General features: G+C 51.1%; 2 protein-coding genes across 6 annotated transcripts; one reads left to right on the top strand and one right to left on the bottom strand.

Moving 5' to 3' along the window:
• The first annotated feature begins 39 nt into the window (after window positions 1-39).
• SERHL2 (serine hydrolase like 2) lies at window positions 40-9,187 on the top strand. Of its 4 annotated transcripts, none has more exons than XM_064420050.1 (12): window positions 40-60; window positions 1,623-1,847; window positions 1,919-2,032; window positions 3,064-3,105; window positions 3,842-3,861; window positions 4,053-4,127; window positions 4,878-4,987; window positions 5,261-5,340; window positions 5,669-5,703; window positions 6,450-6,526; window positions 7,954-8,047; window positions 8,388-9,187. In XM_064420050.1, exons 2-12 carry the CDS (start codon window positions 1,700-1,702, stop codon window positions 8,502-8,504), a joined length of 912 nt encoding a protein of 303 aa, XP_064276120.1. In that variant the 5' UTR covers window positions 40-60; window positions 1,623-1,699; the 3' UTR covers window positions 8,505-9,187. The 4 variants fall into 4 exon arrangements, with proteins under 4 accessions (XP_064276120.1, XP_064276117.1, XP_064276119.1 ...); XM_064420047.1 differs by lacking the exon at window positions 40-60 and adding an exon at window positions 105-247; XM_064420049.1 differs by lacking the exon at window positions 40-60 and adding an exon at window positions 735-1,047.
• A 729-nt stretch (window positions 9,188-9,916) lies between these two features.
• On the bottom strand, window positions 9,917-16,460 carry RRP7A (ribosomal RNA processing 7 homolog A). Of its 2 annotated transcripts, none has more exons than XM_064420040.1 (7): window positions 13,492-13,651; window positions 13,001-13,143; window positions 12,720-12,845; window positions 12,337-12,460; window positions 11,597-11,694; window positions 11,004-11,202; window positions 9,917-10,550 (listed from the first exon to the last, which is right to left on the bottom strand). In XM_064420040.1, exons 1-7 carry the CDS (start codon window positions 13,541-13,543, stop codon window positions 10,465-10,467), a joined length of 828 nt encoding a protein of 275 aa, XP_064276110.1. In that variant the 5' UTR covers window positions 13,544-13,651; the 3' UTR covers window positions 9,917-10,464. The 2 variants fall into 2 exon arrangements, with proteins under 2 accessions (XP_064276110.1, XP_064276109.1); XM_064420039.1 differs by having other exon boundaries at window positions 10,068-10,550; window positions 13,452-16,460.
• Window positions 16,461-16,544: the final 84 nt, after the last annotated feature.

Here is a 16,544-nt window from a genome sequence, read left to right as displayed (position 1 = left end):
ACGGATGCAGCCATAGCTCCTTGATTTCGACTCCTCAGAGATTCCCATCACGCCCAGGAGGTTGTTCGCAGCTCCAGACCCCACAGCATCGTTAGTTCCCGTTCCTCTCACCGGGCCCGATGCAGACAGAGGCGGGGGCCGGGGCGCCGCAGGAGGCGGGCAGCGGGGCGGTGCAGCCGGCCTGCCCTGCCCTGTCCTACCGGGCCCTGCCGCCGCCTCTGCTCAGCCGGCCCGGCCGCACGGAGCGGTAGGAGGGGTCGGGGCGGCGCGGGAGGGCGGCGGGGGGAGAGGGGGCCGGGTCGGCCGTGGCGCTCGGGGGCTGCTCTCGGCGCCGTGCTGGAGTCAGTTCCCCGGGCAGCCGTTCCCCGGGGCCGGGAGCAGGGCCGGGACAGGCGCTCCGGGGGCCCCGAGGCGAAGGCCCGGGTGTAGCGGCGCCTCCTGCCCGGCCACGGAGGCCTTACCCCGGGGCCGGGGGGATCCCAGGGCCGGAGCCCCGCTGGGCCCAGGCAGGACTGCCTGGGAGGGCCGTCAGGCTCTGCCAGGAGCCCAGGCCCCCAGGCCAGGGCAGGTCCATGGTCTGTGGAAAGTCAGCCCACGGTTGTTTGTCAGGATCTGGCCCGGCGAGGGCAGCTGGGATCAGGCACAGCCCCGTGATCAGCAGGCAGAGCCATGGTGCTGGGGCGGGGGCGTTGCTGATGGAGACCGGCACTCTGCAGCACTGCCTCGGCTGTCCTGGGCCGAGCTGAAACACACTCAGGGGGAGCCCCAGGCTTGGCTGACAGGGGCCATCCAGACCTCTGTCCTCAGTCCTTAGAGAGCTATGGGCTCAGGAGGGACTTGCTGTAGAGTGATTTAATTGCTTTGCGGTCTCAGAGGGCTAATTAAGGGAGAAGATACACAAGACAAGTCACTAGGAAGGGAATATGACATGAGAGACTTGGAGATAGTTAGGTTGCCTGTGGCTTGGAGGTGAAAGGGAAATGTTTAAACCACCACTGGAAGGTCGCCAGAGGCTGGGTTCACTCAGGAGCTGGTGCTTGAGCAAGGGTCAGTGATTACCAGGTAAATGAGATGGTTTGAGGTCGAGCAAGTGCCTGGCAGGTTGTGGACCCATATCCCATGCAAAAGTCCCTTGCCCTGAGGGGTGCACAGGCGGGTGGCAGCAGTGACCTGTTGTGCAGCATGGAGCCAGCTGCTCTAGCAAATGTGCCAGCCAGTGGTGCGAAAGAGAAGTACCAAAGTAAAAGAGGGCAAGGTGGTAACAGTCTCATCGTGGAGGCAGCATCCTTATTCCCCAAGCTGGTTTTTTTGCCCAGGACAGGTGCCTGGCTGACTGCAGCTAGCTGGGGGAATTCTGCATGGTTCCCTCTTGCCGGATCTCCTGTGCCTTCTGGTCAGGTTGCAGCTGCTGCAGAGACACAGAGAAGGCTTTCTCCTCCTGCGTAGGGAAAGCTTATTTCTTCCTAGGAGCATAGCTAGTACGTGCTGGGAGGAGGATTCCCCAAACAGGCAGTCAGGAACAGCAGCTTGGGATGTTGAATAGGGAGCTATAAATCATCAAGCTGCTAATTAAGACCACAGGAGACTGGTGAGTTACTAAAGACCGGTATTACTCTTTTCAGAGCTCTAGACCATTAACAAGACCCCTGGGACCTACTCCAAGTACGTGACTCTCCAAGGACATCACCGTGTTTTGGGCATGTTCTCAGAGCTGAAGTTCCCTGTGCCTTGGGGACATGTGGCTGCCAAGGCCTGGGGACCCTCGGAGGGACACCCTGTGCTGTGTTTGCATGGCTGGTTGGACAATGCCAACACCTTTGACAAGCTCATTCCACTGCTCCCCAGAGGTAGGTCTGGCTCATCAGGATGGCTTGTGTTGTGTGGCTCGGCTGCACATGTGATCCTCTTTCCCTTTCAGGTTGTTATTATGTGGCAATGGATTTTTCTGGCCATGGCTTGTCCTCCCACCGACCTGCAGGCCTCCCCTACCATTTCCTGGATTATGTGACCGATGTGCGCCGGGTGGCAGCAGGTGGGTGCTTGAAGGAACCCTCGAGGGGGTACTTGTGGGGGGGATACTGTATTGGTCCTGCTCTTTCCAACAAGCAGGCAGCATTTTCAGTTCCCCCTGCTTCTCAGTTGGATGTTAGCCAGTGCTTTGTGACTGAATAAGCATCCCTCTTTCTCACTGTTTGGGAAAGGAAGAAACTGTAAAGCCCTGGGTGTTTCTGTACTAAAAAAGCTGTAGTGGTGAAATGGTGGAAGCAACTAAGTGGTTTTACCAGACTGGCTTTTTGTAAGCAGTCAGTGACAGGCGTAAGTTGGAAATTTCTGGTTCTCTCTGATGGCAGTTTGCTACTTGCTTTAGTATCATACAGAGAAAGTTGAAGTGTCTTGTACTCCTAATAACTCCTGATGTAACTGTCCATCTGTGTATTTGGCATGTGTAGTTTTACATTCCCCATTCAGTACACAAAAGAGCCTCTAGAAGCTCTCAGATGTTCCAGAGGGTAAATCCCATCTTTCAGGGAGGTATATTTCAGATGGGCAGCACTGATAAAGCTGTATTTTCCTATAAGCCTCCCAGAGTGCCTAAAAATGGACTGAAGAGCCTGATGTGCTAAATGGTGCAGAAAGCTTTCACTTGGAATCATACTTCCCTCAATGCAGCAGACCTGGCTCTGTGTCCTCACATGTCTTGCAGAATGCCCTGTGGCAGGATGCTCTGTAAAGGTTTCTCTCTTCCACCAGATGCTACCCAGTCAGGCTCCTCTGCTTCTTGCCAGTGTCGTATCTGGCAGTGAATGGGACTTTGCTGGAGTTTGTTTGATATACAGAGAGAGCTTGAGAGCTGTATGACTTAACTACCATGGAAATGAGGTGGTAAATGCTCTTTTTCTTCAAAATCAGCCTACTCAGCTGCTTAGTTTCTGAATTAAGAAGCAAATGTGGTAGTGCAAAAGCCCTCCTGGGAGAAAGGGCCCATGTCAGTGGAGAAACAGCAAGATGTTGCTGCTCTGGTTTCTGATGTAGCACTGTCTGTTTTTCTCTGTTGCCATTTAGCCTTGCAGTGGAGACGGTTCACCCTGATGGGTCACAGTATGGGTAAGTGTCCTTGTAAACTGTGAGATTAATACAAAGCAGTAGATAATTAACTTCCAAGACTTGCTGCTAGGAGCTGGGTTGGAATATTTATTATATTATGCCAAGTACCAGGTTCCTGCCTGAGTGATTCAAAAATCTGTACGTGTGTTTGAAATGCCTGTTTTCAAGACCCTGCAGTACAGACAGTGATAACTCTTGCTGTGAGCATTTCCCCCACTCACAGCACGGAACAGTGATTGCCAAAGAGGGGTGGTCTATGCAGGAGAATTCACAGCAGCAGGCCTTCCTGCCTGGTCCCCACAAAGCCTGGGAACAGACAGCCCATTTGGTGGGCTGTAAAGGTGTCTGAGGGGAACTGGACTCCAGGATCCATCCGTTTGAGCTTGGAATATGATTTGATTTTGCCACAAAATGGTGATTTGAGTTTGCTTCCTGGGGCTGCTCTGGTCACATCTAACAGGACCTGCACACCAAGACATTTTAAACAGTAACTCCTCCTTGGCCTTTGCTGTCTGAGGGAGGTGGGAATGGCACAAGATGGGGAACACAGCAGGTCAGCAGCCCTGGCCTCTGCCTGCATGTTGTGGGCTGGGAGAGCTCTCCTCTGTACTGGGGTTTTGTCCCATGGTATGATGCACATTTTTATTTCTTGAGGTAGCTCCTGCTGTGGGGAAGGCGAACCTGTGTTTCCAGGGGCTGTTCTGTGCATTACTGAGCACCCTTTTCTTCTTTGCAGGTGGGGCTGTGGCAGGAATGGTGAGTAAAACACCATTTCTTCAGGGGGTTGTGATTTCTGCAGCTGCAGCAACAAATGGGAGAGGAATGAAGGGACAGATCTGGATCTCAGGGGAGGAGAGGCCCTTCCCTGACCCCTCTCCCATGCAGTAGGATAAAGACATCACTCAGTACTCAGCTTTTCATTTTCTTATTGTTTCATCTCTCCTCAGTTCTGTTTCCTTTATCCTGAGATGGTGGACAAGCTGATCCTGCTGGAAAGTCTTGGCTTTCTTCTAGCTCCAGAGGTTAGAGCTCATGTGTCCTTCCCTTCACTTTTTTAAAATACAAAAATGCATGGTTTTTTTCTTTCCCTCACTTGTTCAGAGAAAGCACTGATGTGACCACTTCCTGGCAGGTCACACAGGTCCTAGGACTCTTCCTTTTGGCAGGCACTGATCTGCTCCTTGTTGCACAGACTGAAGTTTGTCCTTAGGGTGGCCCTTGAGGCACACCTGGTAGAGCTCCACATCCTGCAGTCCTTAGCACTGAAATTTGCTTGTCTGTGCCAAGCCCTTGTACGAAGGAAGCTGGAACCTCTGTCCAGGCAACTGCCAGCTGAGGTTACCTTTTTGCCAACACCTTCGTGGGTGACCTGGGTACAAGACTGATAGATTTTTTTCTGTTGCTGGCAGTTCATAAAGCTACATTCCCAACTTGCCATCATTGCTAACAGATGCTGGAGCTTTCACTGACAGTAGTAGGACAGAAGCCCTAGGTCACAGAGACAAAAAATATCAAACTTTGGAGAGTTGTCCTCAACTCAGAAGTGAGGCAGGAAGGGTTAGAAAAAATGGCAAGGATAAAAAGTTAATAAGTACATTACAGTATTGATGTTCACCTTCTCCCAGAAATGGGCATTTTTAATAAGATACCCATAACTGATACCAGTTCTGAGGGATGTTGAAGAGTGAAATTCCCTCTTCCACTCTCCAATAAGGGGTAAAATAATTCAGAAGAAAGGGGCTACTCCCCTTCCCTGCCTCTCTGTGTTTCAGGACACTGAGGCATGGCTGAAATCAAAACGGAGGGTGATCGACAGACTGCTGAGTCTGGAGGCAAAGCAGCAAACTCCCAAAGCACGGAGCCCTGAAGCAGCATTGCAGAGGTGGGTTCCCATCCATCCTCTCCATTTACTGCCTGCCCTCACCTTGACAGTTACAGCTGCACAAATGAGAAAGGAAAACCATCCCTGCATTTCACCTTTCAAGTCCTTTTCTGGAATCCCAGCAAGACCTTTTGCTTCTGCTGCCAGAAGCTGCTGCTTCTTCATGCTCCTTTCTGAAGCAGCCTGAGAGCTCACTGTCACCTTGTCATGGCATTTTTGCTTCACTTCCTCCCTTTTTCCAGCATCACAATCTTTCTGCCATGTCTCCCTCAGGCTTTTAGAAGCAAACAGCCATCTGACAGCAGAGGGTGGGGCAATCCTGCTGCAGCGAGGAGCAACTGAGACACCCGCTGGTAAGGGGCTGTGTGGTGCTGGGCCACTGCTGGGTGTGGGAAGGGACTGATGCCAGCAGCCATTGTCTTCTGCAGGGTACAGGGTGCCCTAGCTACAGATTTACACAGCCTGAATGGGATCAATTAAGTCTGGAGGAAGAGTTCTTCATTCCCAGCAACTGGGTTTGGTGCTCAAATCCTAGAACAGCTAAAGAAAATAAGTTAAAAAAGGGAGAAATCTGAATTAATCCTATTCTTCCCATCTCAGAAAGTCTTGGGCAGACCCCGAAAGTGAGTTAAAACAGAACAACTCCTGCTCCTAAGAAAAACTTTTTTTTTTTCTTTCCAGGGCTGGTGTATAACAGAGATATGAGAGCCCGTACGGTGAGCACTGCTCTTCTGACATGCCCCTTGCTACTTTGGAGCCCTGAGCTTAAGAACACTCAGATAGAGGATGCCTGCTCACTGAGCTAGGCCCTGCCTCCACCCAGCTGCTTACTTTCTGCTTCCCGAATTCCCACACGTCCTTTAAATGCTGCTTTTAAAAGAGCCTGCACTTGATCATTGATTCAGCTTACAGTCACTGGAAAATATTACTGTTTGTTTTTTTAGAAGTTCCTCTGCCCCAGGGCCTCCTGGCCACATTTTCCTGCTGTCATAACTCTTCAGGCAGCACATGGATGGATGTTTTCTGTCAGCTTGTCAGGTGACCTGATTAAGAAGGGGAGTGGAGTCCTTAGGTTTTGTATTTTGATAGTTTTGTGCCACTTTTGAGCAATTAGGGCCTCCTCTATCTGTGCTACTGCCAGGATATGGAAGCAAGGGTAATATACTCTCTCCTTTTTAGTAAAAGGATTTTTAAAGCTTTTCTCTATGAGATCATTCCCATATGTGCTGCTGCCCAGCAGGCAATGTTGTTGGCAGCCCTGAAACACAGCTGGACAGAAGGAGCCTTTGCAGAGCCATCTACTCCTGTGTGCAGCCTGGACACTTGTCATGTGTCAGCATGGAAGCTTCAGGGCTAGTTACTTCTACCTTCAGAGCCACTTGTGCAGGAGGGCCTGGGGACACCCTCTGCTCCCAGCTGCTCTCCATGAGCTTTGACACTTTCCCTCTCTTTGCACCTGCAGCAGAGTCGAGAATTCTTCACGGTGGAGCAGTGTGTGAAGCTCCTGCAGAAGATCCAGGACCGTGTTCTCATCATTGTGTGAGTGAGGCACAAACCACACCAGGCCTTGCTGTTTCCCTCAGTGGAAGGAATGAAGGATAGGAAGGAGTCCTCCACTACCCCTTAATGTACACTAGTCCCCCAGACTTCTGGCCAGCTGGTGTAACAGTACAGCTTCATGTGTGAGAAGTATTTCCCAGTTCCCACCACTGCCCTGGGTTGGGTAGGCTCCTGGAGAAGACACACAGCAACTGGAACATCCTCCCAGCCTGGCACTCTACTTTCAGGCTGGGACTCCCTGGTGCAAGGCTGACTGAGGAAATGTTAGTCCTGCCCCATCTTCCCCATGCTCCTGGCTTCACAATGCCACCTCACAACTCTCCATTCCTTGGCACTGTAGCAAGGGGCCATCCTGGCAAATATGTGACCCTCCACAGCACCACACCTACTTGCTGTCCTGACCTAACTCTACCCCAGCCAGCAACCCAGCCCGCCCCCTTCTCCAGGCCCCAAACCCCCTTGCCTGAGCAAACAGGTGAAACTGCAGAGTCTCCATCTCCTCCAGCCCCTGGTCTGACTGAGCTCCTGCAAGCTCTCTCCTGTGGCACCTGGGGCAAGCAGCTCTGGGGACATGGCCAGTGGCTTGCCAAGCTGTTAAACTGTCTGCGTGCACAGCTTGTACTGTGAGTTGTCCTCTGCCTTTTCCCATCTCCTTTGAGGGAAAGGAGTGCAGGGCTCTGGCTACCTTGGCTGGTGGGGTGCTGTTAAAAGATAGTCTAGAAAAGAAGTGCTAGCAGTTGAGAAAAGAGGGGCAGTTTTGACTTCCCTGATCTGTTTTAGTATCGTAACAAGTTCAGGTTATTCCTGCTTATCCAGAAATGTAATATTGTGCTGAGGTCAAGTCCTCTGTGCCATAGAAATGCCATTGAGCCTGGGATGTCCCCTTGTCCCATCACCAGCACAGTAGGAGACAGCATGATCTTAGCTCTGCAGATCTAATGCTGACTTCTCCAGGGCAACTGCCCTGACCTCCCTCTCTGAGCAGGGCCTAACTTGGTTAAATAAGCAGCAAAAAGGCAAAAGGGACTGAGGGGAGATGTGGAAATTCTAAGGAAGGAAGACGTTAAGAGCAGAAGGCAGAGCAGGGGCAGGGAAGGATGTTTACAGACCAGTTACGGAGCCAGCCCTGGGAGGACAATATTTAGCCAGTCCCCACTCTGATACCACTAGGCAGTCACCCAAGGTTTTACACCTTTTAGTTTGATAGAAAATAGCTGCTTAGCCAAGCTGTGCAGTGCACTCTGACTAGCACGTGTGACCTGTCACCTGCTGCTTACGAGCAGCCTGCAAAGAACAGCTGGGTTTGTTACCCTGCTGTACTGGGGACACTGATTCTGCCCAGGACACCCACAAAAACAAATGGAGGCACACTGGGTGCTGTACTGAGCCTCACTGTTGTTTTTCAGATCACAAGATGGACTCTTGGTACCGCACAACCTACCGAGCAGAAATCACTTTGTGAAAGCCCTGCAGGAGGCATTTGAGTCTAACCTCAAAGAGGTGAGAGCAAACATCATCCTTGCATCTCCATTTGCCACCAACCTGGGAGCAGCAGCTGGGAAGCAGCTGACCTTGGTGGACACCCTCCACTAGGTGACTTGTCCTGAACAGCACAGCCCTCGCATGGGGAAGGGGGTGGAGTCAAGGGAGGAAGCCAACTTTGTCCCTGCTGCCGAAGTCCCAAGTTAGTACTGCCCTCTGGACCCAGCTCTTCTCTGGTCCTCCCATCTCTGTCCTGCCTCACTTGCTCTGTCCCTTCCCACGAGTGTCACACAGCAAGCAGAGTGTGCTTGAGGGATCACTTTCCTGGTCCACATCTTCTTGTGTTCTTTCCCTCCAGCACATCCAGCTAGCAGAAGTGCCTGGGAGTCATTTTGTGCACCTGAACGAGCCCGAGGTGGTATCTGGGATCATCAGCAACTTCCTGACAGCACAGAACACCAGGGCCAGACTCTAGGAAGCCCTCACAGCTGCAGCAGTTCAGGAGAACTGGGAGCTAACAAGCAAGCTCCAGAACTGTCACCATTCCTACCTCACATGCAGCATTAGATCGTGATAATCTTTCCTATGCTTAGCTCAGTGCAGGGTGGAAGCAGGTCTGCCAGGGGTACTCTGAAGGAGAGCTGAGCAAATCTCATTTGCCAAAGGGAGAAGGAATTCTTGCTGTACTTCCTCCAGCTCTGTGAGTACAGGGATAGAGGCCCAGAGTGGCCTTCCCCTTGGCTTACTCCAAACTTGCACCCTGAAACAGAGCAGAACACAAGGCAGAGGCATCCTCTGTGACAGCAGCAGCTCCCCAGCTTTGGCAATGTAATAGAGGTGGCTCATCTTGCCTCCTCCCTGGGGATAGTGTGGACAGCTGCTCCCAGGATTTAACCTGCTGAAAAACAAAGTGTTCTGCTTCTCTGCTTACTTCCATAGATGCCTGAGCTCAGAGGCCCTCAGTGGCTCTGTTCCATTGTGAGAACTAATGTTTAAGAATCACCTTAAGTAAGAGCTCACCTGTGCAGAGAAGGCCATTTTAATGAACGCTAGAGAATCCTTAATCCTCTAGCTGAAGCAGCTGGGAGAACTACAAATTATGGAAAAGTTGGCAGAGACAATTTCTATCCTAAATAAAGATTAATGCTCCAATGTTAAGTCTGTCTTCTTGACTCTATAGGAGAACAAACCTTCTTTCTCTTTCAGGCTGCTCACCCAAGCAGCTAAAAGGCATCTTGGGAGGCAGCAATTTTTACACACTGTCTGCCTTAGGTAGGCCTTATTAAGGATCTGCCTCCCAGTTAAATTGATGCAAAAAGCCCACTGAAGCAGGCAGGCTGTCATCTCTGCAAGAAACACACAACTGTATTTGCAGTCGGTTTTTTAGGAGAGGGTAAATCCATTTTATCTCAGCTCTCTGGAATTTACCACCATTTCCACCTTACACTGCATGGTCACATCTCTAGTGAGGCTGCAGACAGTAAAATAAATGTGTAAAAGCCTGGGGCTGGGTGGGTTACTTTGATCATAGACCTACCACTATTTCAGAGCTGCACAAATGCTAGAGGAGCAGTACAAACCACTGTCCCACACCTAAACATGCCTGCTGCCATCCTTACCTGCTTTCTGAGGGCTGGGGACAGGTTAAGTGGAAACAGGGCGTGGAGAGTCTGGTTTCTCCTTCCAAACCAGGCTGCTCAAAGTGGCATTTGTTCTTGCAACAGTGCTGGGTATCAGGAATTTTCTGTGTCCTAGACATGCCTGCAGAGCTCGCAGTGCCCAGTCATTCAGCTGTGCATGAACACTTGGCCAGGGAGGGAAACACCAAGAGAAGGGGTAGGGCTCTGTACCAAACCACTGCTCTTTCCTTGTGACAACAAGCTGCAGTTAGGTTTTTCCTAAAGTCACTTTACTCCTCATTTCTTCAACAAAATGTGCAAAGGAGCACCAGGTTACAAGCCATGATTTTTACTACCACCCCAGCACACAGGAACTGTTTCCTACAGGAGACTGGAAGGGAGAGAGAAGCATTCCCATGTTCTGAAAACAGTAGCAGCAGTTTATTTACAGTTCTTCAGCTGTTCCCTGCCCCTGCAGAGGCTGCGCTAGGTCAATCCCAGTTCTCACCAAGCTTTAGGAGGTGTGGTTTTGGGTGGCAGGGAGATAGAGGTGGTCACAGGATGTGCCTCAGCCCCTTGACCTGAACACCCTGAGAAGTGGTGCCACGGGGCTCAATGACAGAAGAGCAGGAGGATACTGGTGCAAGTAAAGGGAACTCTCCTCCAGCAGCAGTTGCTGGGATCTCCCATTTCAGATCCAAGGGCAGAGGCAACCCAAAGCTGCCTCAATTCCTCAAAATCCTTTGGCAAATGGAGTCAACAGGCATCTCTCCTACCCTCTCCAGCACAGTCACCTGAAGACCAGCTCAGCACAACCTAGTACGGCCGAAACTTGCGCTGGGCTCGCATCAGTGCAATCCTCTGCTTGTCCTCCTCAAATTTCTTCCTCAACTGGGCAATGTCTAAAACAGAAAGAGAAAGAACAGGTCACACGAGAGCAGCAGATCTCCCTGTCCTGGGAGCTTCACTTCCACACACGGGAGGGGCTCAGTCCCAACAGCCACAAACACACAATTCCAGAGCAGGTCCTTTTACACCTCAGCTGAGTGCCAAGCTGGGGCTCCAGCTGTTCATCTCTGGTGGTGCTGCAGCTCCCTCTTGGGGAGGAATTGGCTAGTTCCCCCCTTCAATCCTTTGTGCAGACTGAATAAGCACCTTTTGGAAAACCGCACCCTCCCACAAAACATTCCAGCAGCCCTTGTGAGGACAGGTGGTGGCAAGAAGCCATTCAGACCCAGCCAGCCAGTTGCTCAGTGGCAGCTGGGTGTCACCTGCCCTGAAGGCAGAAGGATGCTCTTCGGGCCACAGTGTGAGACAAGACCCAGGCAGGGGTGGGAGGAGCCTTGCACACTCACGCTCTCTCTTGCTCTCGCGGTGCTGCCAGGCATAGAAGTTGAGCAGCTCTTTGCGGGCCCTTTTCCGTTTCTCCTTCTCCAGCAGGCGCAGGTTGGCAGCCTCCGTGCGGGGCAGGCCGGGCTTGCGGCCCTTGCGGGTCACCTTCACCCAGCCCTCCTCATCCGGAACACCCTCCTCCTTGGCGGCTTTGGCCTCCTCCTGTAAGGACAGGAGCGTCAGGCAGCCCAGGGCAGATGCACAGCCTCATGCACAGCTCCCCACGGCTGTCCCTTAAACACAGGCAAAGTTACAGCTCCTGCTTCCATGCAAGATTTAAAGGAAGGCATGGGACCAGGGCTGCAGGCATTCAACTTGCAGTCAACACTGCACATCAATTAATTTGTGGGTATCTGTTGTAAGCCCTAGGGGAAGAGTCAGATGTTGAAGACCAAACCTGGGTGTGACTGCCCACTATCAACTGGGAGCAAAAAACCTCTGCCAAACAGAGAGACCCTCAGCCCTTTCCACTATGGCTGGAGCACTGAGAAACCTCTTCTTTCCCTCTGCCCCAAGAAAACTGCTTAGCTGGGTTCCCTCCCTAGCCTGGCCTCACCTCTGCCATCTTTTTATCATAGTCTTCCATGTAGGCATCCACCTCAGCCTTCAGCTCCTTCGGATCCACGATGGAGGCCTGGTAGCTGGCGATCCACTCTGAGACACAGAGGGCACAAGTCAGCAGCAGCTGCTGTTAGAAGCAGGCGAGTGTGCTGCTTTTGGGCAGCTCTAGAGCAAACTCTAGCATGGGGGAAGGACATACTGCTCCCATTTGTGTTCAGCTTCCCCCTGCCACAGCACACACTGACCTGGCTGCAGGCACAATCAATATGCCATGGGAAAAGTTTGCAACTTGCCCAGGCAGAAGTGGGCTAGCCTGAAGCCTAAGGGGCACATCATTCTGTGCTTCTGTCAAGAGATTATGTGTGAAGTGCTGTCAACCTGACAGGCATGCAGGGCCTGTTGCATGAGTCTGGTCTCCATTTTGAGGACAAGATGCAGACAGTATCTTTGAATCTATGCAATACTGAAAAAACGTCAGGAAAAAAGAACCCTTCCAAATGTCCCCACTCTCCCACAGGGTCAGTGGACCAGACTTCAAAATTTAGTTCAGTAATGAATAATTAATGTGAATGAATAATTAATTAATGAATAATTAATGTGAATAATTAAAGAACACATAACATTGAACATGCCCCAGCTTAGAACAAAATGAGACATGCAGGTAGAATTCAGCAAACAATGAGTATAGTTGTTCCCCAGCATTAGCCCACAGAAAGATAGCCAGAGCTGACATACTGCTGATGCCAGTTTTCACAGGGTGGCTCTCTGTTGATATTAGCAAGGGACCTTCCTGTGATAGAGCCTTGGCTGCCTGGACAGCTGCTGGTTTCCTGAACACCACGTATGCTACTTGAAATCCCTAAAAGAAAAAAAAAAACACCCAGGTGAGTCAGACATATAAGCAAAATTGGTAATGGAGCAGGAACTGCAGTACAAATAACTTAAAACTAAAATAAAAATCAAACCAGAAGAGGGAGCAGGATAGCAAAAAAAAAGTGTAAACTTAAGTAAGTAATCATGTCACCCCGTGCCCCATATGGTTTCCTGTGGAACCATTCAGTACTTGCCATCTTTTCCCACTGAAGCATCAGTACTCCTCTCCCCCACCCAAGCTTTACCTTTAGAGTTTTGTGGTCGAAGAATTTGGACGCCAGTTTATCTTTCTTCTCTCCTGGCCCGGGCTTGTCACAGATGTCCACAGACTGCACATGCCCGCAGCGAGAGAACAGCCTAGACAACGAGTCCTTAACAGGGAGAGTAAGAGAAAACACGCGGCTCAGCAGAGCAGGAGCGGTGCCTCCCTCGAACAGCCGGCAGAGCTCTCCGGGCGGCTCGCCGGCCGCAGCCCGGGGCACACGCCGGCTCCCGGGCCCCCAAGCCCGGCCTCGCCCCCACTCACCGGGCCGCAGTACGGGGGCACGTTCAGGACGAAGAGGGTGCGGTGAGGCGGGTGCGCGGTGTCGGCCCCTTCCCGCACCTGGTGCTCCTTCACCAGCAGGCAGTGGTGCGAGCGCTGCCGCTCCGCGAACTTCACCGCCAGGGCTGCGAGGGACGCACGGCTCTGAGGCGCCGCCGCTGCCGCCGCGTTCCCCGCGCTGCCCCTCACCCGCGCATCCCGCCGGCCCCGATCCCGGTGCCCCGCGCTGCCCCTCACCCGCGTATCCCGTTCCCGGTGCCCCGCGCTGCCCCTCGCCCGCGTATCCCGCTCCCGGTGCCCCGCGCTGCCCCTCACCCGCGTATCCCGTTCCCGGGGCCCCGCGCTGCCCCTCACCCGCGTATCCCGTTCCCGGTGCCCCGCGCTGCCCCTCGCCCGCGTATCCCTGTTCCCGGTTCCCCGCGCTGCCCCTCGCCCGCGTATCCCGGTTCCCGGGGCCCCGCGCTGCCCCTCACCCGTGTATCCCGCCGGCGCCGCTCCCGCCGCACGCCCCGTGGCGGCCGCCATCTTCTCTGCGCGCGGCGGCGCGGGGGCCGCCGGGAGCTGTAGTTCCCCCTGCACGGCGCGGCCCTGATAATGGCGGCGGCTGGACTCGCCGCAGCCCCAGGCTTGAGTTTATGTTTTTGTATAAACAGTGTAAAACTCACGCACTGTCCGTAATCTGAGAGAGTTAAGTAAATCCTAAAGAGATGTAGAAACATTCAAAGGCAATTGTTTTAAAAGACTCTTGTTAATTACAAAAAAACCCCAACCTTTACAGACGAGCTTGTAATGGAAGACAGAACCATTTTAAAAATACTGAAAGCTAATGTAGGAGGTGACAAAATATGACATGACATGGAGAATTGATCCAACCAAATATCAAGTTAATGAACATTATCAGAAGGTACATGCAAAAGCCATGAAAATACATCAAACTTGCACATCGTGGCATCACTTCAGACGTCCTCACATTTTTGAAATAAAAGAAAGAAACCCAAAACAAACAAAAGAAACACCATTACAAATTACCTACCACCTGTCCTGGCCAGCCATTTAATTCAATGTCTAAATTAATGCACATTAATTCAGAGGGCAGGCAATTAGTACTTCATATGCAAGTCCATAATTTCTACCAGCCCAGAAGAAAAAAACCCCACCAAAACAACACAAAAATATAACCATGTTGCATGATGATAAATGTAGACAGAAGGTGGTAGGTTCGAAATCATGATTAGCATGACAACTGCAGGATGTCCAGGAGAAACTGGAGAGCCAAGGTGAACCACCTGAAAAGGACTGGGAATAACCTGGTAAGAACTGGGAATAAACAGTTCCTCTTGTTTCAGTGCCCAACAGAAGCAGCCATGCAATGGTGCATTAAGGAGCTGACCAAGACCAGAACACCACTGTACACCAAGACACTGCTGTAAGACAAGCCATGGGGTGGTGTTTGGACACCCACTTAATTAGTGGATTTGTAAAAAATAAGAATATGCTGCCGTAGATCACAGAGCTATGGCACAGAGCAGACAGTCCTTTTTCCATGGAAGTATGTCAATGCCATCATAAACTCACAGATAACCTAAACATAAGGCAGAGTTTAACAGTAAGTTAAAATGCAACTTGCTACTTGGCTTTTCAAAAGGACACACATCTATTAATCAAAAAAATCCTTGAGTCTCCCCGTTCTTTCAGAAGAGGCAGGAGATGCACTCCCAATACATGTTCCACATTTACACAGCTTTCTGTCTAGCTGGTAATGAAAGTATCCCACTTCACCTGGAACAGGTACCCTGATCTCAGAGCTGTTTTTGCTATAAAATTACTTTTTAAATGACTAGGCTGCCAGTAACAAAGGCTGTTTTTTTTCTCTAAAAAGAGAATTGGAATTACACGGACACAAACGGCTTCAATTTAGTAGCAGGAGTCAGCTGCTAATTTGCATGATCCAGACTAGAAAGTGGATGAGTAACAGCTCTCTCACCCATGAGCTCCTCTTGCTCTTCATCACCTTATCAGAAATGTCTGTGTTCACTTAGAAAGCGCGACTGACTCAATATTGGAACACCACCACTTATCTTTAGGTGCTTCGCAGCATCTAAAAAGGCTTGGAATCCACTCTCTGTATAACAAACGTTTATTCAGAAACAGGTAATACATTATCTTTTCCAACCCCTAATGTTTCCTCCCCCTCCCTCCCCCCCCTTTTGTTTTTATTAAAACACATGTATTTGGTGGGCAATCTAAAAAAGGAGAACAATAGCTGTCTTAGGTCCCCTCCTCTACAAACATCTGCTGTTCACATGAAGCACCCCACCAATCATGGTGTCACTGGCCTTCCAACCAAACAGAGTACTCCAGAAAAACAAGTCCTGCCAAGTCCTTATTATTTCCATGGCTAAAAGGGATACAGTGAGATTAAGGAATGGTCTGCAAAAGCTAGATAGAAGAAAGAGTTCATACAGAACAAGAAAGCAAAAGAAACATGGGGCTGTCCAAGAAACAGAATCTGGACTTCCAGGAGCTACTCTGCAGAGCTGAACAGAATGGATTAGTTTAGTCTCCCAGCTTGTAGGATCAAGTTCAAACCCCAGCCTGGTTCTGCAAGTTGCTCTCAGCTTTCCTCTCTTCCAATACAGTCTGAACAAACACAAACGAGTGGAGCTACTGGGACTTTCAACATCCAAGGTGCCAATGCGGTACAAACAATGGGAAGTACTGGAAGTGCCACCTAGTGGCCTGTCACACACACTCGCTGGCCCACGCCACCTCCTCGCCGCCCTGCCCGGGACTTGACACTCCTCTCCGGTGTTCCTCACACAGTACTCCGGGACTTGACACTCCTCTCCGGTGTCCCTTACACAGTGCTATCTGCCCGCTGCTCCTAAACCTCTCCCTGAAGCCACAGGCTGCAGCCACCATCCTCCAAATCCAGGCATGCCAGCAGCATAACTGCACAGCAGCCAAACAAATAGCATCTCTCAAAGAAACGAGCTCTCAGACACTAGACTTTGTGTGTATTAGGATCTGAAAAGGGTCTTAGGTCCTGCCTTTTTATAGGAGACTGTCTGAGTTAGAAGGCAAGAAAGAAACTCATGTCCGTGCATCAGCAGGAGGAGGCAATATAATCTAATGGGATTCAAAACAACTGGGTTTCTTCTAGCTCTGAACACGACTGGTTCTCAATTTTTCAGTCCAGAAAGAGGAGAGCAACTGAGCCTGACCCTCCAGAGCAAATATATTCCTTGTACAAATGCCAGAACAACCCTCCGGCATTAGCAGAGCTGAAGCACGCCTGCCCACGGCACAATGGCCGCTGCACTTGCACACATCCCTTCTGCCTGACGCCTCCCCTGGCACACTGCAGGCAGCTCTGCTTCTCCTCAACATCCCAGCTGCTGACAGCAAAGTGCCCAGCAGCCAGAAGGAAGAGTTATGCCACAAATGCACACAAGTCCTTTCTGGAGGGAACCCAACCTGCCTTTGTACCCAGTGCAGCAACTTCAGAAACAACGTGGTGCTCTTG

This window comes from Passer domesticus, chromosome 5 (genome assembly GCF_036417665.1).
Source record: "Passer domesticus isolate bPasDom1 chromosome 5, bPasDom1.hap1, whole genome shotgun sequence".
Lineage (NCBI taxonomy): Eukaryota > Metazoa > Chordata > Aves > Passeriformes > Passeridae > Passer > Passer domesticus.
This window is presented reverse-complemented; position numbering and strand designations above follow the sequence as displayed.

Coding starts and splice junctions, on each gene's coding strand:
- SERHL2 (XM_064420050.1), top strand. CDS start 1,700: ATGTTCTCAGAGCTGAAGTTCCCTGTGCCTTGGGGACATGTGGCTGCC. Junction 3,106..3,841: donor CCTGATGGGTCACAGTATGG/GTAAGTGTCCTT, acceptor TCTTCTTTGCAG/GTGGGGCTGTGGCAGGAATG. Junction 4,988..5,260: donor CCTGAAGCAGCATTGCAGAG/GTGGGTTCCCAT, acceptor TGTCTCCCTCAG/GCTTTTAGAAGCAAACAGCC.
- RRP7A (XM_064420039.1), bottom strand. CDS start 13,737: ATGTTTCTACATCTCTTTAGGATTTACTTAACTCTCTCAGATTACGGA. Junction 13,144..13,451: donor CCGGGAACCGGGATACGCGG/GCGAGGGGCAGC, acceptor CGTCCCTCGCAG/CCCTGGCGGTGAAGTTCGCG. Junction 12,846..13,000: donor TGCCCCCGTACTGCGGCCCG/GTGAGTGGGGGC, acceptor CTCCCTGTTAAG/GACTCGTTGTCTAGGCTGTT.